Source organism: Balaenoptera borealis (assembly GCF_965194805.1).
Source record: "Balaenoptera borealis genome assembly, chromosome: 18".
NCBI lineage: Eukaryota > Metazoa > Chordata > Mammalia > Artiodactyla > Balaenopteridae > Balaenoptera > Balaenoptera borealis.
Window position 1 is genome coordinate 33,739,934 of NC_138877.1, and position 26,193 is coordinate 33,766,126.

At 35.8% G+C, this 26,193-nt stretch overlaps 1 protein-coding gene across 4 annotated transcripts in view; it reads left to right on the forward strand.

Annotated features, from left to right (window-relative positions):
• The window catches only part of TDRD3 (tudor domain containing 3), a 214,798-nt gene that overhangs the window by 106,206 nt on the left and 82,399 nt on the right, over positions 1 to 26,193 (forward strand). For all 4 annotated transcript variants that reach the window (XM_082365396.1, XM_082365397.1, XM_082365398.1 and 1 more), the window contains 4 exons: positions 1,922 to 2,082; positions 6,395 to 6,536; positions 21,847 to 21,918; positions 24,013 to 24,162. In XM_082365396.1, the coding sequence (XP_082221522.1) occupies positions 1,922 to 2,082; positions 6,395 to 6,536; positions 21,847 to 21,918; positions 24,013 to 24,162 (525 nt within the window). The remainder of the gene's footprint in view (positions 1 to 1,921; positions 2,083 to 6,394; positions 6,537 to 21,846; positions 21,919 to 24,012; positions 24,163 to 26,193) is intronic.

Below are 26,193 nucleotides of genomic sequence, written 5' to 3' on the forward strand. Positions count from 1 at the left end.
GTATTAGGAACATTTAATTTCTTTCATACTAAGAATTAAATAGAGACAATTGTTTTCCTCCCACACTTCAGTGGATGTGCACTCCCTAGTATCATTGTGGAACACATAAGTCTAGATCACCACTGATTGTCTAATAGAACTTTTTGCAGTGATGTAGGACAGTCTGTATATGTGTTGTGCAGATAATGGAACACTCAATGTGACCAGTGTGACTGAAGTATTGAATTTTTTTTTTAATTAATTAATTTATTTATGGCTGTGTTGGGTCTTCATTTCTGTGCGAGGGCTTTCTCTAGTTGTGGCAAGCGGGGGCCACTCTTCATCGCGGTGCATGGGCCTCTCACTATCGGGGCCTCTCTTGTTGCGGAGCACAGGCTCCAGACGCGCAGGCTCAGTAATTGTGGCTCACAGGCCTAGTTGCTCCGCGGCATGTGGGATCTTCCCAGACCAGGGCTCGAACCCGTGTCCCCTGCATTGGCAGGCAGATTCTCAACCACTGCGCCACCAGGGAAGCCCTGAAGTATTGAATTTTTAATTTCACTCAGTTTTAATTAATTTAAATGTAAATTTAAATAGTTGTATGTGGTTAGTAAAGCAAAGGCTAAATATTTGTCAGTGTCTAGGCTAAAAATATTGGGAGTAGTAGAATATAGAGAATGATGAACATTATAAGAACTGTAACATGCCTCTGGTTTAATTTAAATGTCTTTATTTTAATGGCATTAGCAAAAGTAAAAGAAAAAGTTTATCCTGAATTAGTAGCTTATCTACATCTGTTAAAGGTTTTAGACTTATTTCAACTTAGAATTTTTTTTTCATACTTGAAAATTAGATGTAAGTTTCGTCTCTTTTCTCTAATTATATTCTCTAGGGCTAAATTTATAACAAAATTACTCCCTTTCAGGAAAGATACTGGTAAATATGAAGTAGAAATTTGTCAACCTGGGAACATGCTTACTCAAGAAATTGTGTAAATGCCATTTCACATTTCTCTTTGCTGAAAATAAAAATTAAACTAATGCATACAGAAAGATTTTACTTAAAAGGCTATAACAAAAAGCTTTTTTTTCTTTGTAAGTATGATACTACTTAATGGATATAATATTTTATAATGTAGAAAGTGTTACTTTATGTTAAATTTATTTTTCAGACATGTAAGCAGATTTTGCTCTCATTCCCCAGTTACAACATAAGTGTTTTATTATATAAAAACTTTTAACTTAATATTCAATAGCTAGTTAGCCCATCAATTTTCTTTTTCTCTTTGATTAAAATATGGCTAGATAGGACGTTTATTCTCCTTACTGCCAATGTATAACAACATAGCATTAAACTCATTTAAAAAGGAAATGTGACAATAAGTCAAGTATAGTTCACACTTCTTAGATTTTATATAGTTTAAATTTTGGAATATGTATTTTTTTTTTTTTAATGCCAGAAGAAGGTGTACTTTAAACTTGATGTTTTTGAACAGAAAACATTCCTTTCAAGTGCTGCTGTAAAGTTGATGTCCCTTAAAAAATTACCAAGTTCTTTAATTCTAGAATGTCTGTTAATGTACATGGGTGGAACGGGGGGGTATATGTGAACAATTTAGAGCACATAAGACTGAAAACATCTTTTAATATACCTTTAATTCAGAAAAATAACTTTTTCCCTGGAGTTTTTTCCTGTTATTTTCTGAAAATGAATTCAGAATTATATTAAAAATATTCTTCAGGAGACTTTTTTGAAGTTTTATCTTTAAATACAAAAGAAAAAAAAAACAACCCTGATGTATATAACAGTTTAAATTTTGAACTTATTTAATTGAAGTTATCATTATAAATAATAAAGTATAACCATTAAGGAAAAGAGAAACATTTTAAGTGAAAACAAAGCTATGGCTAAAAGTGATATTTATTCCTTTGTCTTTTGACAGCTTGAAGGTCCATGTGTTTTGCAAATTCAAAAAATTCGCAATGTTGCTGCACCAAAGGATAATGAAGAATCTCAGGCTGCCCCAAGAATGCTGCGTTTGCAGATGACTGATGGTCATATAAGTTGTACAGCAGTAGAATTTAGTTACATGTCAAAAATAAGGTAATTGGCACTTTATGGTGTATATTTGTTATAAGTGTTTAAAGGTACTGTTCACATTGGATTTTATTTTTAAGACCTTTGAAAAGAAGGAATGAACTCTTAAGTGCATGTTACAGTTTTTCAGAATAAATTAAAGAGTTTGTATTTTTACTTTATCTGTAAAGAAAAATAGTTTAAAATGGAGTTAGTTGCTCCTTACTTTTAAAGTTAATAATTAAAAACAGAAATGTAAGGTGTTCTTACATGGAAAGTAAGCTTTTCAATTTTATCACTAAATTTTAGGTCATTAAAATTTTTTCAGAACAAAAATTTCTTTAAATATGTTACAGTTTCTTCCTTGACAGTTAGTTGTATCCATTACACTGTTTAGCAGTCTAGAAAAGTTTATAAGCAAATGAGTTTTCTTGGGGGAAATGATTGAAGCTAGAGAGGTTTGTATGCCACCCCACTTTCTAAGAGGAGGAAGAACTCCATAAGGAAACATTTTCCAAATCTTTGTTTTGGCTATTTTTCATAAGAGGTTTTTAGAGTCATGCCTGTTGGAATGGAGAAAAGCAGTGAGAAGCAAGAGAAAGTGTCACCTTTATTCTCAGTGTCCCCATTAGATCAGTTTAAACTCTGTTTTCTGAGATGGGAATTTTCATTGGACATTTGCAAACCCCGCCCCCCTTTTCTTAGTCATTTTATATGCTGTGTTTGCTGCTCAGGGTCCTTTGAGCTTTTTCATTTAGTGTAAATGCCTAGACCTTGCTTCTCTCCTGCCCAAGAATTTATTCCAGCCTCTTTATCCGGTGCTGGAAGGACAAAGGTATTTAAAAAGAATTTAGATTTTGTCTCCAAGTAGCTTATATGACAAGGTAAGCACACAGCATACAGATTATAATAAATATATCAACTGAAATGAATAGAAGTTCAGAAAATTACCTTTACCTGGGGGAGTCAGGAATGGGACTTAAAATATGAATAGGTGTTTTGAGAGAGATGAGGGGGGAATAGCACATGCAAAGACATGGTACCCTGATAGCAGATGAGTGAAAAGTTACACTTGGAGGAGCATAGGTGATTGGCATTGTAGTATGTGGGAGGAGATGTGGTAGGTTGAGGCCTTGTATGCCATGTTCAATGATTTCTTTTTTTTTTTCCTTCAACTAGTGTCTGCCTTTAGTGAGGGAGGCTTCTTCCTTAGAAGATATATTTATTCGTCTAAAATGTTGATTTTCATATACAAGGGGGGGTATATTGACTTTGTGATTATGTTGTCTTTTTTCTGTTTTTTTTTTTGTTTTTTTTTTTAAAGATTTATTGATTGATTGATTAATTGATTGCTATGTTGAGTCTTCGTTTCTGTGCTAGGGCTTTCTCTAGTTGCGGCAAGTGGGGGCCACTCTTCATCGCTGTGCGCGGGCCTCTCACTATCATGGCCTCTCTTGTTGCGGAGCACAGGCTCCAGACGCGCAGGCTCAGTAGTTGTGGCTCACAGGCCTAGTTGCTCCGTGGCATGTGGGATCTTCCCAGACCAGGGCTTGAACCCGTGTCCCCTGCATTAGCAGGCAGATTCTTAACCACTGCACCACCAGGGAAGCCCATGTTGTCTTTTTTTTGAAGAGTAGGAAGAGTCCTACTTTTATGGAGAAACTTCCATAAAAGGAAACGCAGCCTTTCCTCCTTTGACAAATTTAATCAGATCCCCTCCAAGGGAGTTCACAGATGCCTGAGAAGAAAGACTTGCCATGTAATGGCTCATTCTCTCATTTTACTGCTGTATATTTCTCTGAGGTAAATGAAAACATAGGATCAACCCAGAGAGGAGGGTCCCTTACGCTGTTTTCTTTTGTTGAATTTATTACAGTTTGACTGTTGAAAAAAAAAAATGTTGCTACTTTCTCATTCACTCATCATTGAAGTAGCATGTCTACTTTTGGTGCTGTAAAAACAACAGCTTACAGAATTGTTCTCACATATGAACAATTTGGGAGACCATTTTCAAAATAAGTTTGGTTATTGGTTATCTTAGAAGGAAGGTAGAAGAACTCACTAGAGAGGATAAACCAGGAACTGGTGTAGAATGTGTTTTCTCCACTGGACATTGCATTTCTCTGGGATGCTTCTTTCCATTCATCTATCCTACCTCCAGCCCCACTTCTCACTGTATTTTTGTTTTTGTTCTGTTTTTTTTTTTTTTAATTTCAATGAAGAGAGAATAAAGGAACTTTGGAGTGCGAATAAAGTATTAATTAAACCACAGTATGCTCTCTGAGTAAGAGTTAGTTATGGCCCTGAAGGTGATATAATAAAAACTATATTAAAATTTTAGCACCTATTTATTCTTTTGTGGGAATAGAACTATAATTTAATTTTGTGAATAGAACTCTCTATCAATTATCTTAATGAAATTGTATGTCCAACTTCAAGTGATTCACCATGTTTTCCTTCTTAACCTGTTAGAGAAAGAGTTTGGGGAAGGTACAGTTATTTTACATAAAAAATTAGCTCATTATCTGCTTTCAGATTAGCTTTTAGTTTTAAAAATCACAATTTAAATGCCCCTGTAATTTGCTTGCTATTTTTTAAGGTCTTTTGTAGTTTCTTATGTTGCTAATTTGTGTTTTTTACATTTTCATTTCATTTCCGATTTACTAATGTGTTAGAAATTATTGGCGAAAATGGTTTTAAAGAACACATATTGGTCTTATATAAATGATGTAATTCATTAATAATTTCTTTAGAGATAAAGAGTATAGCAGCCTGGTAGCCTTGGTGCTTAGTTTTTTTATTTATCCCTAAATGATGACTATAGAGTTAGAAAATCTGTATCTGCTGATTACCTGGAATTGGGAAAAACTTCACTTAGTGTAAGTGTATTCAGTTGTTGTTGATCTTGAAGTTTGATAGATATTGTAGTAAGTTTCCTACATTTACCACCACACAGCTCTCTACTTAAGAGTTAGGTTAGGCAAGGCTGTCCATGACCATTTGTTTTCTAAGTTACATAGGATGACTAAGAATGATTAAGCTTGGAGTCCTCAAAATAATTTTTACCAGATAATGTCTTACTCCATATGGGCTCTTTGAAACCTTAAAAATAGGCATATTCTATTTCTTCTTGTTAATAACTATTTTATCAACCGTCTTTCTTAAAAATAGACCAGAGATACCAGTGCTTTCATTGATTTGCTATTGCACTTATCAGCACATGGTGAATTTTATGAGCTTTTAAAAATGTGACAATGTGAAGTCTTTCAGCATGATTTTCTAATTTATCCTAAGTGTTTTATGACTATCTTTATTCCTATTTGGAGTTCTTTACCCCTTGCTGAATGTGTGAAGAGGTGCAGTGGGGCTTGGTATATGTGCTTTTACTTTAGAATAAACCTATGTGATGAAATGGATTTCTTCCACTGTTTCCTTTATTAAAAGATTGATAGGAGGGTAAACATCTTTTCTCTGGTTTTTGTAAAAAGGGTCATGGTGTTATAATGTTTGCCCCACATCTGATAATGTTAACCTATTATGAAAAAATACTTTTGAAGTCAGTATGCTTTAGAGCAAATAACTCTCATTTGATCTTTAACTGGATAGTTAACCAAAAAGAGCATTGTTTCGTGTGGATTACAGTAACTCATATAGGTGTTAAATGTCTAAGATTATTACTGGTTTGATATCTCTTCTGTATTGAAATTTAATTTTATAACATAGTATATCTTTGCAATAATGCACAAAGCTCAGAAGCGGACAAAAAGGGCAAATCTTACATTTATACAACATGGCATGGTTGAGAAAGTACTTTCATATCTTTTATTCTATTTATCTTTACCATAAGTTTGTGAGCTGTGATTTTTATTATCCAGATATTTTTTATTTATTTGTTTGTTTGTTTACTGACTTACTTATTTTTTATTTATTTATTTATTTTGGCTGCTCTGGGCCTAGTTGCAGCACGCGGGATCTTCATTGCAGCATGCAGGATCCTTAGTTCCGGCATGCATACGGGATCTAGTTCCCTGACCAGGGATCACACCTGGGCCCCCTGCATTGGGAGCACTGAGTCTTACCCACTGGACCACTGAGGGGGAAGTCCTTATCCATATTTTTTTACATGTAGAAAAAAATTAAGGTAGAAAATGACAGTCTTATACCTGGTCTTCTGACTTCCTTCCTGATGACCTATTCACGCTATATAGCCAGTCACCTGAAAAATAGTTTTCACATTCGTGCATTTTGAAGAATTTTACCAGGTCACAGTATAAGACTGAATTCCAGTTTGGGGAAGGAGCTTAAATGTGTTTTAACTCTTTTTTTCCCTTTGCTTTAGCCTGAACACACCACCTGGAACTAAAGTTAAGCTTTCAGGCGTTGTGGACATAAAAAATGGATTCCTGCTCTTGAATGATTCTAACACCACAGTTCTTGGCGGTGAAGTAGAACACCTTATTGAGAAATGGGAGTTACAGAGAGTAAGTGTAAACTAAGAATGGTTTGAACTTTTAAACCACTACACTCTTTTTATTGTATTCTCTGTTTTAAGGGATCTTCCTATAATGGATAGTAAAATTAGTTCTTTATGCCAGAGTTGAATAGAATGGAACACAGTGATCTTTACAGAAACTATCTACCTTTGTTTAAGCATATTGTTCTTCTAAAACAGATGTCATTTTCAGTATTTGTTACATTTTATTACATATTTTAAAGGTCATTCTTTACTGACGAGTTTTCAAAACTGCCAAGATACCAGTTATAAGATATGTGTAATGTATCTGTATATAATTCTTTCTTCAGAAAACAAGTGTTTGTGCATATATATGAATAATGTATGTGTATTTGTCTTATCTACACACACACACACACACACACAGATACAAGTGAAAGCAAATTAGAATTTCACTATAATGAAAGGGTTCTTGTTGCATTTGTCTTCCTAGTCACATTAGTTGATGCTTTCACCATTTATGTTAACAGTATCTTCATCCTCCTCGTCATCTAGGTTATCTAGTAATTGTCCTTCTACTTTGCTTCTAGCTACCAGTTTTACTGATCCTCTGCAGTCAGATCTCTTGTCAATCCCTTGCTGTTAGGTTCCATTGCCATTATTGTAGTTTAAGTCTCTGGCCTGGACTACTTGCAGTAGCCTTTTAACTGGTTCCACCATATATCCTTTCTCCATCTTCTAACTTATTGTACTTCTGGCAGATTATCTTCAACATAATTCAGGCCATGCTACACCCTGCTTTTATTTCACATACCTTAATCTGGGATTCAGGTCATTTATAATTTAGCACTAGTTCCAGCTTACCTTTTCAATTTTCTTAATTTTTTCACATAGGTTTTGTTTTAGCTAAATGGAACTACCTACTCTTTCTTTGATTCTCTAAGCTTTCCTCAGTTTCACTTTTGAAAAAGAAAAAAAATTTTCCAGCTTTTAAGACATTCATCTTAGTTTCTCTCTCATCCCCCTGGTTTTAGACTCAAAACAAGTGCTCGTTTTTTTCACAAAATGAAATAATTGCTCCTTTATTGAATTCTTGAATACTTTATTCATTGTATTAAGAAGTATATTACTTTTTATCTAGCACTAAAATTATATTTATTTCTTATCTCCTTTGATTGTAAGCTTTTTGAGGTAAGAATTCTTGTTTGTGTTATCTTTATTCAATTCTACAAATATTTGTTGAACAGTGTGTAGGTCTTGAGCTGGGCTCCTGTATCTGTATATCATGTAATTCACCTAGCAGTCTTGTAAGAGAGTGTTATGTCCATATGGATCAGAAAATAGGCTTTAAGAACCGTTAAACTTATTTTATGATTAGACCACTAATAGGTGATGGATCTGAGCCTTCCTGTATATCCAGAGTGGTGGCCCTGAGTCTTATATGTAATAAACATCATAACAAATAATAGTGAAATAAATGAATTACAAGCACATAGAGCTAATTACTCTTTGAGTTAGAATTCATGTCTTTGTGCCACTCACAGATCTTGTCTGTTGTCTAAAGTGAGCCAAGGGGCCTAGCAATATTTCAAGCTTTTGGTATTTTAAGATAAATTACTCTTTTTTATCTTCTAAGTTTGAAAGTGCCTCTGTTTGGGATGTAAATAGATAAGAAATTTAGGCACATTTTTTATTCCTTAGTACTCATTCCTTATGATACTAATGTGCTACACTTTGGGCTGCTGTGAAATATAAGATACTATTATATACTATATAAGATACTATGAAATATAAGATAATATTCCATAACTGCATTGTTTGATTGAAAATGTTGCACAAACAAGTAAATCAGAAATGGTTTGATAGTTTTATATAAATAGCCAAGTTTATGAACTTTGAATTTCCTGGAGAAATCCCACCCATTTCATGTGATCTTTTCCTTTCACAAGTTGTTATATTGTATTTTCATTATCATTAGAGATTTTTAAAAGTGTGTTAAGATGTTGTTAAGTCAGACCAACATATTATACATAATTTTTACAACCCAGCCAGAACTACCTTACTAATTGTAAAGTCAGTCAGACATTCCTAGGAACTTCCTCACCTCCAGCACACACACATACACACACACAAACATATGCATGGATCAGTAGTAGTTTGACAGTTATTCTTGTAATGTTTTATTATATATTTTTGCACTTTGTTTCCTGAAAGCCATGCTAGTATTTCTTGTTAGGGGCCAGTAAAAATTTACATGAAAAAGAGTTTAAAAACATCTTAATATGATAATAGTTCTCTTTGGTTTTATAGTTTTTTTGATTTTGGTAACCATAGTGTTGTAGAAATCATGGAGAGTTCAAATTACTTGAGCATCTGGCAGGTGAAACACATAGAAATCAAATGTACACATAGAAATAATAAACCATAGAGTAAATTTTGGAAGTAATGGGGTCCTAGGCATTCTTGCAAAATAAATAGAGGGGAAAGAGAACATCGGATAGTATTTAAAGCATGTGTAGGTGTTGTAGTTGTAGCAAGTTGGTTATAAACAGGTGACGAAAAGAAAAACTCAAACCTCAAAGTATGATAAAGATAGGTTTTGGAGAGTTCTGTGGCAGATATAATTTGTAAAGTAATGTAGTTCTATAACATTTTAGTGCTCCCCCCCTCACCTCCTATGACAGATAATTTTTTTGTAATTTTTTCTGTTTCTAAAAATTATAAAGTATCCATAACAAAGTTTAACATTTTAATCATTTTTAAGTGTAAAATTAAGTGGCATTAAGTACATTCTTATTGTTACACAACCAGCTCTCTCCAGAATTTTTTATCTTCTCAAACTGAAACTCTGTACCAATTAAACAATAACTTCCCATCCGCCCCTCCCAATCTCTGGCCACCTTGTGCTCCAGCTACCTCATAGTAGTATAGTCATATAGTATTTGTCCTTTTGTGTCTGGCTTATTTCACTTAGCATAATGTCTTCAAGGTTCATCCATATTGTAGCATGTGTCAGAATTTCCTAACTTTTTAAGGCTGAATAGCATTCCGTTGTATGTGAATGCCACATTTTGTGCATTCATCCACTAATCGACATTAGGGTTGTTTCCACCTTTTGGCTATTGTGAATAAAGGTGTTATGAACATGGGTGTACAAATATCTGCTTGAGTTCCTGCTTTCAGTTCTTTTGAGTTTATACTCAGAAGTAGGATTGCTGGATTGCATAGTAATTCTGTTTAATATTTTGAGTAACTGCTATATTGTTTTCCACAGCAGCTGCACCATTTTACGTTCCCATCTGCAATGCTTAAGTGATCCAATTTCTTGACATCCCTGCCAACCCTTGTTATTTCATGTTTTTTGGATAATAACCATCCTAATAAGTGTGAAATGGAATATCATTGTGGTTTTGATTTGCATTTCCCTAGTGCGTAGTGATGTTTAGCATCTTTTCATATGTTTACTGGCTGTTTGTATATCTTCTTTGGAGAAATGTGTATTTAAGTCCTTTGTCTATTTTTAATTTTGTTGTTGTTGTTGTTATTGTTGTGTGAGTTTTTGATTTATTCTGGATATCAATTCCTTATCTGATATATGATATGCAAATATTTTTCACATTCCATTGGTTGCCTTTTCACTCTGTTGGTAGTGTCCTTTGATGCAAAAGCATTTTAAATTTTATTGAAGTTCAGTTTTACCTGTTTTTTTCTTTTGTTGCCTATGCTTTTGGTGTCATATCCAAGAAATTGTGAAATCCCAATGTCATGAAGCTTTTTCTCTATGTTTTCTTGTGGAAGTTTTATGGGTTTAGCTCTTTGGCTCTTAAATTTAGGTCTTTGATCCATTTTGAATTAATTTTTGTACATGGTGTAAGACTTTTGCATGTGGATATCCAGTTTTCCCAGCACCATTTGTTGAAGAGAATCTCCTTCCCCTATTGAATGACCTTATCTCCCTCATCAAAAATCATTTAACCGTACATGCAAGGGTTTATTTCTTTATTCTATTCGTCTATCTTAATGCCAGTACTGTTTTGACTACTGTAACTTTGCAGTAAGTTTTGTAATCAAGAAGTATGAGCTTTTTTCAGGATTATTTTGACTATTCAGGGTCCCTTGAGATCCCATATGAATTTTAGTATAGATTTTTCTGTTTCTGCAAAAAGCATTCTTAGGATTTTGATAGGAATTGCATTGAATCTCTAGACCTGTTTGAGTAGTACTGCCATCTTAACAGTATTAAATCTTCCAACTCATGACCATGTGATGTCTTTTCATTTATTGGTGTCTAATTTCTTTTAGTAATCTTTTGTTGTTTTCATTGTATAGATCTTCTTCTTTGTGTAATTTTATCCCTAAGTATTTTATTCTTTTTTATTCTAGTATAAATGGAAGCTTATAACTTGCAGTTGTTTTTTGCTTAGCCTAGTTCTCAGCAGTGACTTAAGGGAATTCCTATACAGGTTTCTGGAGCTTCTTTTCTGTACAGGGCTCTCTTTTTCAAAACTCTGCCCCACAGCTTCCAGTTATTTCAGCCTGGCTTGAGCTATGAGACATTTTCTCAACTCAGCTCTCTGTGCTCTCTGTCTGCATTATGTCTCCAAGCAGAAAGGCAGAGTTCACCTCTTGTTTTTTTCTCTTTCTCTTTGGGATTACAGTCCTGTGCTACTTCTTGCCCTATGTCTTAAAACAGTTGTCTCGTACATGTTGTCCAGATTGCTAGTTGTAGAGGAGGATTAAGTCTTGTCTCTTACACAGTAATAGGATGGGAAGTAGAAATCCTGTAATATGCTTTTAATTATATACTGTGTATTGAGAGATGGTATTATTGGCAGCTTATGTGAGCTTTTAAGGAAGTCATGGCATAAACTGAAATGATTTATTGCCCTTTGAATGGTCTTTTTCTTTTATCTAAATTAAAACTGGGGAAAAGACCCCTAGATAAGTTTATGCATTTGCTGTTTTTTGTTAAAATAGGTTAACATGTTAAATACAGCTTATCAAGAAATGTGATATTCATATACAGTTTAAATTGTTCTTTGATTAACTGAATATTATTGTTGTCTTTAGTCTTAGTTTTTTTATATAACTTATATAAAATACATAGTATTCTTTTTATAATGCAGGGACTCTAGAGTATGTATAAGGTACATATGGTAATTTTTTAACTTATTTTTCACCATTTAAAATATTTTAAATGTACCATTTTCTATAACGATAATCATTAAAAATGCACAAAAAGCTTTAGAGTTGAGAAGATGTATTACGTGACAACCAGTGCTTAACAGATATATGTTAACACCTCAAAGACAAAACAGATATGAGGAATAGATGGGTGAAAAGATTCCTTATGGCATTTTTTTTTAACATCTTTATTGGAGTATAATTGCTTTACAATGGTGTGTTAGTTTCTGCTTTATAACAAAGGGAATCAGCTATACGTATACATACATCCCCATATCTCTTCCCTCTTGAGTCTCCCTCCTTCCCACCCTCCCTATCCTACCCCTCTAGGTGGTCACAAAGCACCGAGCTGATCTCCCTGTGCTATGCGGCTGCTTCCCACTAGCTATCTATTTTACATTTGGTAGTGTATATATGTCCATGACACGCTCTCACTTTGTCCCAGATTACCCTTCCCCCTCCCGTGTCCTCAAGTCCATTCTCTAGTAGGTCTGCATCTTTATTCCCATCCTGCCCCTAGGTTCTTCATGACCATTTTTTTTCTTTAGATTCCATATATATGTGTTAGCATATGGTGTTTGTTTTTCTCTTTCTGACTTACTTCACTCTGTATGACAGACTCTAGGTCAATCCACCTCACTATAACTCAACAAATAACTCAATTTTGTTTCTTTTTATGGCTGAGTAATATTCCATTGTATATATGTGCCACATCTTCTTTCTCCATTCATCTGTTGATGGACACTTAGGTTGCTTCCATGTCCTGGCTATTTTAAATAGAGCTGCAATGAACATTGTGGTACATGACTCTTTTTGAATTATGCTTTCCTCAGGGTATATGCCCAGTAGTGGGATTGCTGGGTCGTATGGTAGTTCTATTTTTAGTTTTTTAAGGAACCTCCATACTGTTCTCCATAGTGGCTGTATCAATTTACATTCTCACCAACAGTGCAAGAGTGTTCCCTTTCCTCCACACCCTCTCCAGCATTTATTGTTTCTAGATTTTTTGATGATGGCCATTCTGACCAGTGTGAGATGATATCTCATTGTAGTTTTGATTTGCATTTCTCTAATGATTAATGATGTTGAGCATTCTTTCATGTGTCTGTTGGCAATCTGTATATCTTCTATGGAGAAATGTCTATTTAGGTCTCCTGCCCATTTTGGATTGAGTTGATTGTTTTTTTGTTATTGAGCTGCATGAGCTGCTTGTAAATCTTGGAGATTAATCCTTTGTCAGTTGCTTCATTTGCAAATATTTTCTCCCATTCTGAGGGTTGCCTTTTGGTCTTATTTATGGTTTCCTTTGCTGTGCAAAAGCTTTGAAGTTTCATTAGGTCCCATTTGTTTATTTTCCTTTTTATTTCCATTTCTCTAGGAGCTGGGTCAAAAAGGATCTTGCTGTGATTTATATATCATAGAGTGTTCTGCCTCTGTTTTCCTCTAAGAGTTTGATAGTGTCTGGCCTTACACTTAGGTCTTTAATCCATTTTGAGTTTATTTTTGTGTATGATGTCAGGGAGTGTTCTAATTTCATACTTTTACATGTAGCTGTCCAGTTTTCCCAGCACCACTTATTGAAGAGGCTGTCTTTTCTCCACTGTATATGCTTGCCTCCTTTTTCAAAGATAAGGTGACCATATGTGCGTGGGTTTATCTCTGGGCTTTCTATCCTGTTCCATTGATGCATATTTCTGTTTTTGTGCCAGTACTATACTGTCTTGATTACTGCAGCTTTGTAGTATAGTCTGAAGTCAGGGAGCCTGATTCCTCCATTGCCATTTTCCTTTCTCAAATTACTTTGGCTCTTTGGGGTCTTTTGTGTTTCCATACAAATAGTGAAATTTCTTGTCCTAGTTCTGTGAAAAACGCCAGTGGTAGTTTGATAGGGATTGCATTGAATCTGTAGATTGCTTTGGGTAGTATAGTCGTTTTCACAATGTTGATTCTTCCAATCCAAGAACATGGTATATCTCTCCATCTATTTCTATCATATTTAATTTCTTTCATCAGTATCTTACAGTTTTCTTCATACAGGTCTTTTGTCTCCTTAGGTAGGTTTACTCCTAGGTATTTTATTTTTTTTGTTGCAGTGGTAAATGGGAGTGTTTTCTTATTTTCACTTTCAGATTTTTCATCATTAGTGTATAGGAATGCAAGAGATTTCTGTGCATTAACTTTGTATCCTGCTACTTTGCCAAATTCATTGATTAGCTCTAGTAGTTTTCTGATGGTGTCTTTAGGATTCTCTATGTATAGTATCATGTCATCTGCAAACAGTGACAGCTTTACTTCTTCTTTTCCGATTTGGATTCCTTTTATTTCTTTTTCTTCTCTGATTGCTGTGGCTAAAACTTCCAAAACAATGTTGAATAATAGTGGTGAGAGTGGGCAACCTTGTCTTGTTCCTGATCTTAGTGGAAATGGTTTCAGTTTTTCACCATTGAGGACGATGTGGGTTTGTCATATATGGCCTTTATTATGTTGAGGTAAGTTCCCTCTATGCCTACTTTCTGGAGGGTTTTTATCATAAATGGGTGTTGAATTTTGTTGAAAGCTTTTTCTGCATCTGTTGAGATGATCATATGGTTTTTCTTCTTCAGTTTGTTAATATGGTGTATCACATTGATTGATTTGTGTATGTTGAAGAATCCTTGCATTCCTGGGATAAACCCCACTTGATCATGGTGTATGATCCTTTTCATGTGCTGTTGGATTCTGTTTGCTAGTATTTTGTTGAGGATTTTTGCATCTATGTTCATCAGTGATACTGGCCTGTAGTTTTCTTTCTTTGTGACATCTTTGTCTGGTTTTGGTATCAGGGTGATGGTGGCCTCATAGAATGAGTTTGGGAGTGTTCCTCCCTCTGCTATATTTTGGAAGAGTTTGAGAAGGATAGATGTTAGCTCTTCTCTAAATATTTGATAGAATTCGCCTGTGAAGGCATCTGGTCCTGGACTTTTGTTTGTTGGAAGGTTTTTAAACATAGTTTCAATTTCAGTGCCTGTGATTGGTCTGTTTATTTTTTCTATTTCTTCCTGGTTCTGTCTTGGAAGGTTGTGCTTTTTGAAGAATTTGTCCATTTCTTCCAGGTTGTCCGTTTTATTGGCATATAGTTGCTTGTAATAATCTCTCATGATCCTTTGTGTTTCTGCAGTGTCTGTTGTTACTTCTCCTTTTTCATTTCTAATTCTGTTGATTTGAGTCTTCTCCCCTTTTCTCTTGATGAGTCTGGCTAATGGTTTATCAATTTTGTTTATCTTCTCAAAGAACCAGCTTTTAGTTTTATTGATCTTTGCTATTGTTTCCTTCATTTCTTTTTCACTTATTTCTGATCTGATCTTTATTTCTTTCATTCTGCTAACTTTGGGATTTTTTCATTCTTCTTTCTCTAATTGCATTAGGTGCAAGGTTAGGTTGTTTATTTGAGATGTTTCTTGTGTCGTACCCTAGGATTGTATTGCTATAAACTTCCCTCTTAGAACTGCTTTTGCTGCATCCCATAGGTTTTGGGTCATCGTGTTTTCATTGTCATTTGTTTATAGGTATTTTTTGATTTCCTCTTTGATTTCTTCAGTGATCTCTTGGTTATTTAGCAGTGTACTGTTTAGCCTCCATGTGTTTGCATTTTTTACAGATTTCTTTCCTGTAATTGATATCTAGTCTCATAGTGTTGTGGTCGGAAAAGATACTTGATACAATTTCAGTTTTCTTAAATTTACCAAGGCTTGATTTGTGACCCAACATATGATCTATCCTGGCGAATGTTCCATGAGCCCTTGAGAAGAAAGTGTATACTGTTGTTTTTGGATGGAATGTCCTATAAATATTTATTAAGTCCATCTTGTTCAATGTATCATATAAAGCTTGTGTTTCTGTATTTATTTTCATTTTGGATGATCTGTCCATTGGTGAAAGTGGGGTGTTAAAGTCCCCTACTATGATTGTGTTACTGTCAATTTCCCCTTTTATGGCTGTTAGTATTTGCCTTATGTATTGAGGTGCTCCTACGTTGGGTGCATAGATATTTACAGTTGTTATATCTTCTTTTTGGATTGATCCCTTGATCATTATGTAGTGTCTTTCTTTGTCTCTTGTAATAGTCTTTAGTTTAAAGTCTATTTTGTCTGATATGAGAATTACTACTCCAGCTTTGTTTTGATTTCCATTTGCATGGAATATCTTTTTCCATCCCTCACTTTCAGTCTGTATGTGTCCCTAGGTCTGAAGTGGGTCTCTTGTAGACAGCATATATACGGATCTTGTTTTTGTATCCATTCAGACAGTCTGTGTCTTTTGGTTGGAGCATTTAATCCATTTACATTTAAGGTAATTATCCATATGCATGTTCCTATTACCATTTTCTTCATTGTTTTGGGTTTGTTATTGTAGGTCTTTTCCTTCTCTTGTGTTTCCTGCCTAGAGAAGTTCCTTTAGCATTTGTTGTAAAGCTGGTTTGGTGGTGTTGAATTCTCTTAGCTTTTGCTTGTCTGTAAAGGTTTTAAATTCTCCATCAAATCTGAATGAGATCCCTGCTGGGTAGAGTAATCTTGGTGGTAGGTTTTTCCCTTTCATCACTTTAAATATATCCTGCGTCTCCCTTCTGGCTTGCAGAGTTTCTGCTGAAAGATCAACTGTTAACCTTATGGGGATTCCCTTGTATGTTATTTGTTGTTTTTCCCTTGCTGCTTTTAATATTTTTTTCTTTGTATTTAATTTTTGATAGTTTGAATAATATGAGTCTCGGTGTGTTTCTCATTGGATTTATCCTGTATGGGACTCTCTGTGCTTCCTGGACTTGATTAACTATTTCCTTTCCCATATTAGGGATGTTTTCAACTATAATCTCTTCAAATATTTTCTCAGTTCCTTTCTTTTTCTCTTCTTCTTCTGGGACCATTATAATTCTCATGTTGGTGCGTTTAATATTGTCCCAGAGGTCTCTGAGACTGTCCTCAATTCTTTTCATTCTTTTTTCTTTTTTCTGCTCTGCAGTAGTTATTTTCACTATTTTATCTTCCAGGTCACTTATCCGTTCTTGTGCCTCAGTTATTCTGGTATTGATCTCTTCTAGGGAATTTTTAATTTCATTTATTATGTTGTTCATCACTGTTTGTTTGCTGTTTAGTTCTTCCAGGTCCTTGTTAAATGTTTCTTGTGTTTTCTCCATTCTATTTCCAAGATTTTGGATCATCTTTACTATCATTACTCTGAATTCTTTTTCAGATAGACTGCCTATTTCCTCCTCATTTTTTAGGTCTGGTGGGTTTTTACCTTGCTTCTTCAACTGCTGTGTGTTTCTTTGTCTTCTAATTTTGATTAACTTACTGTGTTTGGGGTCTCCTTTTTGCAGGCTGCAGGTTCGTAGTTCCCGTTGCTTTTTGTGTCTGTCCCCAGTGGCTAAGGTTGGTTCAGTGGGTTGTGTAGGTTTCCTGTTGGAGGGGACTAGTGCCTGTGTTCTGGTGGATGAGGCTGTATCTTGTCTTTCTGGTGGGCAGGACCACGTCCAGTGGTGTGTTTTGGTGTGTCTGTGACCTTATTATGATTTTAGGTGGCCTCTTTGCTAATGGGTGGCGTTGTGTTCCTATCTTGGTAGTTGTTTGGCATAGGGTGTCCAGCACTGTAGCTTGCTGGTCATTGAGTGGAGCCGGGTCTTGGCATTGTGATGGAGATCTCTGGGAGATTTTTGCCATTTGGTTTTTTTGTTGTTGTTGTTGTTGTTATAAAAGTCTGTAATTTATTACAGATCATAGGATGGGGAGATAGCTTTTTTTTAATTTTTGATTTTAGGTTTATTATAAAGTATAACTGCTCAAAGAAATCCAATATCCAGTGGATGAATTAATCATGTACTCACATACCTATACACAGATACATTCCTATACATAGAGATCATTGTTAAATATTCAGAGGGTTTACCTCTGGTCTCAGTGAAGAGGGCCACTCCCTCACCTTGATATCAGTATGGCTGAAATCCTGTTTACAGATCTCAGATCCTCAGCAATTCTAGACTCTCTGATTGCCCCCAGATCTTTTTTCTTCCTTTAATCATCAGTTTTTACTTAACAAAGTTGATTTCTGGATTGAGTTTCATTTTAAGAATAGAGATTTTAATCAATTAATCTGGTCATGTGTCTGATTAATTGACAAGACAAAGGCCTAGGAAGTGAGATAATTTCCCCCATCCTCTAAGGTCAGCTGAGTTTTGGCAGCTCCATTTTAATCCTGGTTAGATATACTTCATCAACCCTGCTTTCTTAGACCTTTCTTTCAGGTAACTCAGTACACATGTAAATCCAATGTACAACCACTTTGTATACCATTCTCTCCTTCCTTTCACTTTTTGTTGTTTTTTTTTTTTTTTTTTACTTATTTCGACATTATTTTTCACCCTTAGCTGGTTCATATCTATTCTACCCTTTGATTATATTTATTTATTTATTTATTTATTAACATCTTTTTTAGAGTATAATTGCTTTACAATGGTGTGTCAGTTTCTGCTTTATAACAAAGTGAATCAGTTATACATATACATATGTCCCCATATCTCTTCCCTCTTGCATCTCCCTCCCTCCTACCCTCCCTATCCCACCCCTCTAAGTGGTCACAAATCACCGAGCTGATCTCCCTGTGCTATGTGGCTGCTTCCCACTAGCTATCTATTTTACGTTTGGTAGTGTATGTATGTCCATGCCACTCTCTCACTTTCTCCCAGCTTACCCTTCCCCCTCCCTGTATCCTGAAGTCCGTTCTCTAGTAGGTCTGCATCTTTATTCCCATCTTGCCCCTAGGTTCTTCTGACCATTTTCTTTTTTTTAGATTCCATATATATGTGTTAGCATACAGTATTTGTTTTTCTCTTTCTGACTTACTTCACTCTGTATGACTGTCTCGCCATTTGATATTACATGGAGCTGGGAGTTCTCTGGTGGACCAATGTCCTGAACTCGGCTCTCCTACCTCAGAGGCACAGGCCTGATGCCTGGCTGGAGCATGAAGACCCTGTTATCTACATGGCTCAGAATAAAAAGGAGAAAAAAAGAAAAAAAGAAAGAAAAATAAATAAATAAAATAAAATACAGTTATTAAAATAAAAATTATTATTAAAATTTAAAAAGTAATTTACAAAAAAGAGAGAAAGAAAGAGGAGAGCCACCAAACCAATAAAAAATCCACTAATGTTAACAAGCACTAAAAACTATACTAAAAAAACAAACAAAAAAAAGGACAGACAGAACCCTAGGACAAATGGTAAAAGCAAAGCTATACGGACAGAATCACCACAGATGCATAAACATACACACTCACAAAAAGAGAAAAAGGAAAAAATATATATATTTATCGTTGCTCCCAAAGTCCACCATCTCAAATTGGGATGATTCGTTGTCTATTCAGGTATTCCACAGATGCAGGGTACATCAGGTTGATTGTGGAGATTTAATCCGCTGCTCCTGAGGGTGCTGGGAGAGATTTCCCTTTCTCTTCTTTGTTCGCACAGCTCCTGGGGTTCAGCTTTGGATTTGGACCCGCCTCTGCATGTAGGTCACCTGAGGGCGTCTGTTCCCTGCTCACACAGGACGGGGTTAAAGGAGCAGCTTTTCTGGGGCTCTGGCTCACTCAGGCCAGTGGGAGGGAGGGGTATGGATGCGGGGGGAGCCTGCCGCAGCAGAGGCCGGCGTGACATTGCACCAAGCCTGAGGCCCTCCGTGCGTTCTCCTGGCGAAGCCGTTCCTGGATCTCGGGACCCTGGCAGTGGCGGGCTGCACAGGCCCCTGGGAGGGGAGGTGTGGAGAGTGACCTGTGCTTGCACACAGGCTTCTTGGTGGCTGCAGCAGCAGCCTTAGTGTCTCATGCCCATCTTTGGGGTCCGCGCTGATAGCCGCGGCTCACGCCCATCTCTGGAGCTCATTCAGGCAGCACTCTTAATCCCCTCTCCTCGCGCACCGCACAACAGAGAGGCAAGAAAAAGTTCTTGCCTCTTCGGCAGCTCTAGACCCCCTCCCGGACACACTCCTTGGTAGCTGTGGCGCACCAGCCCCCTTCAGGCTATGTTCACGCAGCCAACCCCAGTCCTCTCCCCGGGACCTGACTGAAGCCGGAGCCGCAGCTCCCAGCCCCCGCCTGCCCCGGTGGGTGAGCAGACAAGCCTCTCAGGCTGGTAAGTGCTGGTCGGCACCGATCCTCTGTGCGGGAATCTCTCCGCTTTGCCCTCTGCACCCCTGTGGCTGCGCTCTCCTCTGCGGCTCCGAAGCTTCCCCACCGTCCCCCGTCTCTGCCTGCGAAGGGCCTTCCTAGTGTGTGGAGACCTTTCCACCTTCACAGCTCCCTCCCACTGGTGCAGGTCCTGTCCCTATTCTTTTGTCTCTGTGTTTTCTTTTTTCTTTTGCTCTACCCAGGTACGTGGTGAGTTTCTTGCCTTTTGGGAGGTCTGAGTTCTTCTGCCAGTGTTCAGTAGGTGTTCTGTAGGAATTGTTCCACATGTAGATGTATTTCTGATGTATTTGTGGGGAGGAAGGTGATCTCCCCATCTTACTCTTCTGCCATCTTGAAGCTCCTCCTCCTTATGGCATTTTTGAAGGACTTTATAATGTGAGAAATTGCTTTTGCTAGGAAGTTATTTTTTTCATTTCCATAATATATTGTTATCTCTCTAATCATAAATATGATAGGGAAAAAAGAAAACTAAAATTAGTAGCGTTTGGAAGCTTTTTTTTTTATTAAAGAGCAATCTGTTGAATACTTCTTTGAAGTATAAATTGATTTTCAAAACAAGACTTTTATTAAGGAAATTTTACTGTAATTGAAATTAACCTCCATATTATAAACTATAACAGTCTGATCTCTTTAAACAGTTAGAAATCACTTTTATCTGTATTCCTATGAACTGTTTCTAGTTAACAGCACTTCTGACACCAAGTGTGGAGTTTTCTTTTCCACCTCAAGCAATTCTCCAGTTCTCTCCACTTGGATACCAGGTGGATGTCCTAAAATTTAATTCAGTTCTGACACTAACTACCTGGAGTTAGTACAGACCCCATAGGTTAAGAACTCAGTCTCAGAAGACTGCCCCTCACTTCAGGTGCCAATTGAAGTAGGTTCTGACGTTATCCACTCTTCTGTCCAACTTAGCTATAAATTAGGGGTTCTCAGGATCCCCTGCTCAGATTTGATAATTTGCTATAATGACTCACAGAACTTAGGGAAACACTTTACTTGCCATTACTGGTTTATTATAAACGATGTTATAAAAGATAAATAGCCAGATGAAGAGGTTAATAGGGCAAGATCGGGAAGCGTCCTGGACACAGGAGCTTCTGTCCCTGTGGAGTTTGGTGTGCACCACCCTTCTGGCACATGGATTTATTCACCAGCCTGGAAGCTCCCTGAACCCCATCGTTTATGGGGTTTTAATGGAGGTTCATTACATAGGCCCGCTTGATTTAATCACTGGCCATTGGTGATTGACTCAATCTCTAGCCCTCTAATCGCATGGTTGGTTTTTCCGGCAACCAGTCCTCACCCTGGAGCTTGCTAGGGGCCCATTAATAGTCACCTCATTAATATAAACTCAGGATGCTCAAAGGCGCTTATTATGAAGAAAAAAATGTGCTCCTTACCCCTGTGATTCAGGAAATTTCAAGTGTTTTAGGGTCTCTGTTCCAGGAACTGAGGACAAAGACCAAATATATATTTCTTATTATATAACAGTATCACAAATACGTTGTTTGCTAATAAATTTTTATGTCTAAAAATTTCATTTTGAAGATGATTTCCAAATAATATTTTTCTGTCAGATTATAGTTTTACTATGCATTAAAATGAAATTAATTAAAATGAAATTCTTGCTACCAAAGTTTATCATCTTTGTTGAGAGGTTTTAACTGTGTTTTCTTCTTATGGGAGCAACTTGGCAAATACTTCTGACAATCGTATGTCAGTTTGGGTTTTGGAAAGGGGAAGTAAGGGGAGAGCCTTTGCCTAGTTATTGAAGTTAGGAATAAGATATTTTATATAGTTTGAAATTAATAATAGAAGGCTTTTTTTCTATTTCCTATAAGAATCTACTAAAATGAGTAGATTCCTGGTACATTATAAGTATTGTTAAATATATTTTTAATGTAAAAAATCTGTTTTACAACTCACTTTTCTCACAGAGCTTGTCAAAACACAATAGAAGCAATATTGGAACCGAAGGTGGACCACCTCCTTTTGTGCCTTTTGGACAGGTAATGACTTTCATTATGGCAGATGAATTTTAATCAGCAAAAAGTGTTTTTCATTTGTATTCAAGCTGTGTTTAGTTTTGTGCTGAACTGTTCACTCAGAGGTCATAGGAGTTATATGGAAATATATTAACTACAGGAAATCAATAATTGTGTTTTTTTTCTAGTTATTGTAATTAAGTTTTTGTGTAGATTCTTTTCTCAAAAGCTGTTAACCCAAAGATTGAAACAGTTAAGAGACACACCTGAAATGCACCTTAAAATTAATTAATATCAGATGGTGGTGGGGGCATTTTTTTTGAGAGAGAGAGAGAAATGCAAAAGTAAGAAGACAAAAATATGCTATAATTTCTCACTTTGTTCATTAAAAACAAAAGAGGGAGAAAAAATAAAAGCATCAACAGAAAGATTGACAGGAGACAAAAGAGTGAGAACATGAGGCAGGGAAGGGCATCACTGCACTTTAGGAGAGCCTGCTGTCCCAGCGGTCCCTTCCGAGATTCTATTGTTCTGCCTTGATCCAAATGCCCATCTCAGTCAGGTACTTAATTTTATTTCCAGTTGGTATTTTCGTTTTCAACTACAGCAGCCCTGATTCTTCTCTCACATAAGCTAAAGGTTTTCCTTCTGTTTCCTAACTTTCAACCCCCTTGCTGCAAAATGTTACCTTGAGGTAGCTCCTCAGCTGACCAATATCTTGTGTCTTCCTGGTTGTGCTAAGCATCAAATTGCCTTTAAAACAATCTCCTCCAGCTTGTCCCTGCTTTATACCTGAAGAATCTGAGAATAATCCCTGTGGCTGCTTGCTATTTGCAACATGATGCCACTAAAATTTAGCTCTTGGTAATCTGCCTTGCATTTGTGCTGTATTTTCCTTCAAGAGTGCTGGCTCAAAGTGAAGATGAGTTGGGGACACAACAGCTAGGAAACAGAGACCTACATCTCAATAACAATTAAAAAAATTTTGGTATGAAAAACAGGTACCTAGTTGATCAGAAAATAAGTGGGTAGAATCAGTTGACTGGCATCCTCTTCAAAACCCTTTTTGGAGGGTCTACTCAAAATTACATAAGGCATTCTTGCATCGTGGCTATTTTGAAAGTATTTAAAACATATGTCATTTTTTATTGTGCTTTGGAACATGGGACAGTCAAGATAAAAGGAGGCATGATCTATGCTGATGATATTCTTATTTCTATCAGTGAAAAACCCCAAGAATGAAAACAGAGTGTAAACATTTTAATAATTTATATTTGAAAATAATAAATGCTGTGTTTGTAAGAATTTTCTTTCCCCTTAAACATTTTGGTGATAATATTTCTTTCAAAAATTGCTCACAGAGACTTAAGATTTAATTATTTTCAAGAATTTGAAGTGTGTTTATAGCTTTTTTTGTATTAGGAAGTATATTAAAAGTTATAGCTTAAATAATATTTGTTTATGAAGTCCATTGTGAAAATCTGTTATTCAGCATCTTAGCCTTGAACATGGGCTAAAGACAGAGTATGCTTGGCTGTGTGTTAGAATCAGCTATTTTATCAGCCTGATTAGGGGGAGGGAGTATGTTTTTAGCTTTTGGCTTATAAGTTGAGAGACACCTTTCTATATGTTAAAATAACTATAAACCCTCATGGATATTGTGGCATAATGTGGAAATCAAGTGCTTAATAAAAAACTGAATTTACTTCTTGTGCAATAGTCTAGACTGTTTGAAATTTAAAATTATTTTAAGTCATTATCCTAAAATGAAACTTAGATCTTTTGGTTTGATGTATATTTTAAATACTGGGTTGGCCAACATGTTCGTTCGTAAGATGTTATAGAAAATCCCGAACGAACTTTTTGGCCAACCCAAAATGTGCCCTGTTTTAGACTGCCTACATTTAGTGTAGCTTTCATTTACCAGTTACAATTACTTAAAAGTTACTTCAATTAGTTTTCTACCTTTATTTTTAAATCTATGGGAAATAATTGTATTTTTATGGGCTCTTAGCTGTTGTGATACAAATATTTCTTTTGAAGACATTACTTTCTTATGAAAAACTTGAATCTCTTTTGGAACTACTGAAACAATTTATTTTTATTTATTATTACCAGAAGTGTGTATCTCATGTCCAAGTGGATAGCAGAGAACTTGATCGAAGAAAGACATTACAAGTTACATTGCCTGTCAAACCTCCAAATGATAATGATGAATTTGAAAAGCAAAGAACTGCTGCTATTGCAGAAGTTGCAAAGAGCAAAGAAGTAAGAAACTAAATCGTTATGAATTTCTCTTATTCCTTGCCATTATGTTCTATTTAGATTACTCACAATCATTATTGTCTTTTCACATAAAGTAATTGAACAAACTTTTGACATTCTTTTTCCATATTCCATCAGTAGAAAATGCCCTGGTGCCTTTTGGAGTCTTATGGTTACACATTTACTCATAAAGATTCCTTTTCCAATCTCCTTAACAATTCCATTAAGTTACCTTTGCTAGCAAACCACCCTTCTTTTCTCCCACTTTCTTTTCTTCTTAACAGTATACAAGTGAACACAACTTTTTTTTTTTTTTTTTTTAATGGCAGAGGGTATCCCATTATTAGTTGGGATAGATGATACTTTTTGAGGATAATTTTCCCCTATAATAGAAATTTTTGAGGAATTCAGGTAAACATTAGAAGGTAAATCAATGGCTCAGGATTAACATTTTTGTCAGTTTTCATTCTTAAATCTAATGTATAGTAAAAAATAATTTTTATCTTTGGATTATATGTGCATTTATACATACCCTCCTTTATCATTTACTACTGCTAGCCAAAAGGTTTTCTTTTCATTATTTTTAATTGCTTGCTTATTTGAAATAAGTTTTTTCTCTATTTATTAATTTTTAGATTTTGACAAGAAATTTTAGTTCATGAATTGGTTGCTTAGATAGACTTTTCTTAACCAGTGGTATTGAAATAGGTTTCTTTATTCAGAACCAGTAATAAATCTTAGCTAACAACTGTTTTCCTATTTAAATTCAAATTTTAAGTAGGAGACTTCTTGAATTTTGGTAGTTCTTCCTGCATTGTCTTTCTGTCATGTTTATGTAGGGGACAAGAGCACAAATTCTGGAATCAGGCAGACAGGAAACATATCCTGCTGACAATCTTGGATAGGTTACTTAAGTTTTGTACCATATTTTCTTTATCTATGAAACTGTGAGAATTAAAATTGCTAATCTTTAAAACATTTAGAATACTACATGGCACAGATCATGATATTGTTACTGAACTCCAGTTTGGCAGCTTGTCACTCAAGAATCCAATGCTGAGAGTGTTGGGTTAAAGGAAAGATAGCTTTATTGAGGAAGTTGGCAATCCTGGGAGAAGGTAGATGCATGTTCCAAAAAACCAACTCCCAACTCGCCAGGTTTTGCTTGGAGATTATATAGGGGAAAGAGGAAAGGGCTACGTGCTCATGGGGAGGGTGCTGTCTTCTATTTTCAGAGATGTTTTTCTTGATCACACGATTCCAAGTAGCTAGCAAGTCTCGCTTGTGGTTGGAACATTAAGTCATAAATCTTTGATTACCTGTTCCTGGAGAATAAGGAACAAGGATGAGGCCTACAGAATAACTAATCTTCAGTCTTGATATACATCAACAGCTTTCTTCATCCAACAAGCTAAGCTAAGTTAATGGTAAATAGGGTAGAAGTCAGGCATAGTAAGCGTAAGATCACAGCCATATCCTAACTAAGAAATAGAGTTGGAATAATGCCAAGAAGCTGAGAGCCCCTAATTATAGTCTCACTGCCTCAGTTACAATAGTCCTTTGCTAAAAGCCTTCAGTAAATGTGACTATTGCTATTCCTCAATGTTTTCTCTATTCTAAGACACTTAAAAATTATTTTTAATATTTCTGAAATTAATTCATTTTGCACAGTTTACATAAAATGCATTTCTTCTTTCCCAAAAAGCTGTTAAAATTATGGAGTTTCAGAAAAGGATATTGGGAGTATATCAATTTCTTAATGATTATAGGAAAGTTGTTCTTTTGATTTACATTTTTCTCAGACAGACTTTCTTTCCAAAATCTTGTTTGATGTCTATTTTCTGGAAGATGGGAATCAGACGAGTTAGGAAATTACTGAAGTAATCCAGGGGGAGAAAAGTTTTTTGTAGCAATGGCAGCTGTGTAGGTGGTGCAAAGTGTTCAGATTCTGGTATTTTGAAAATACAGCCATCAGAGTTTCTGAGAGATTAAAGATGGAGCTTGAGAGAAAAAGAGGTGTCATGAATGACTTCA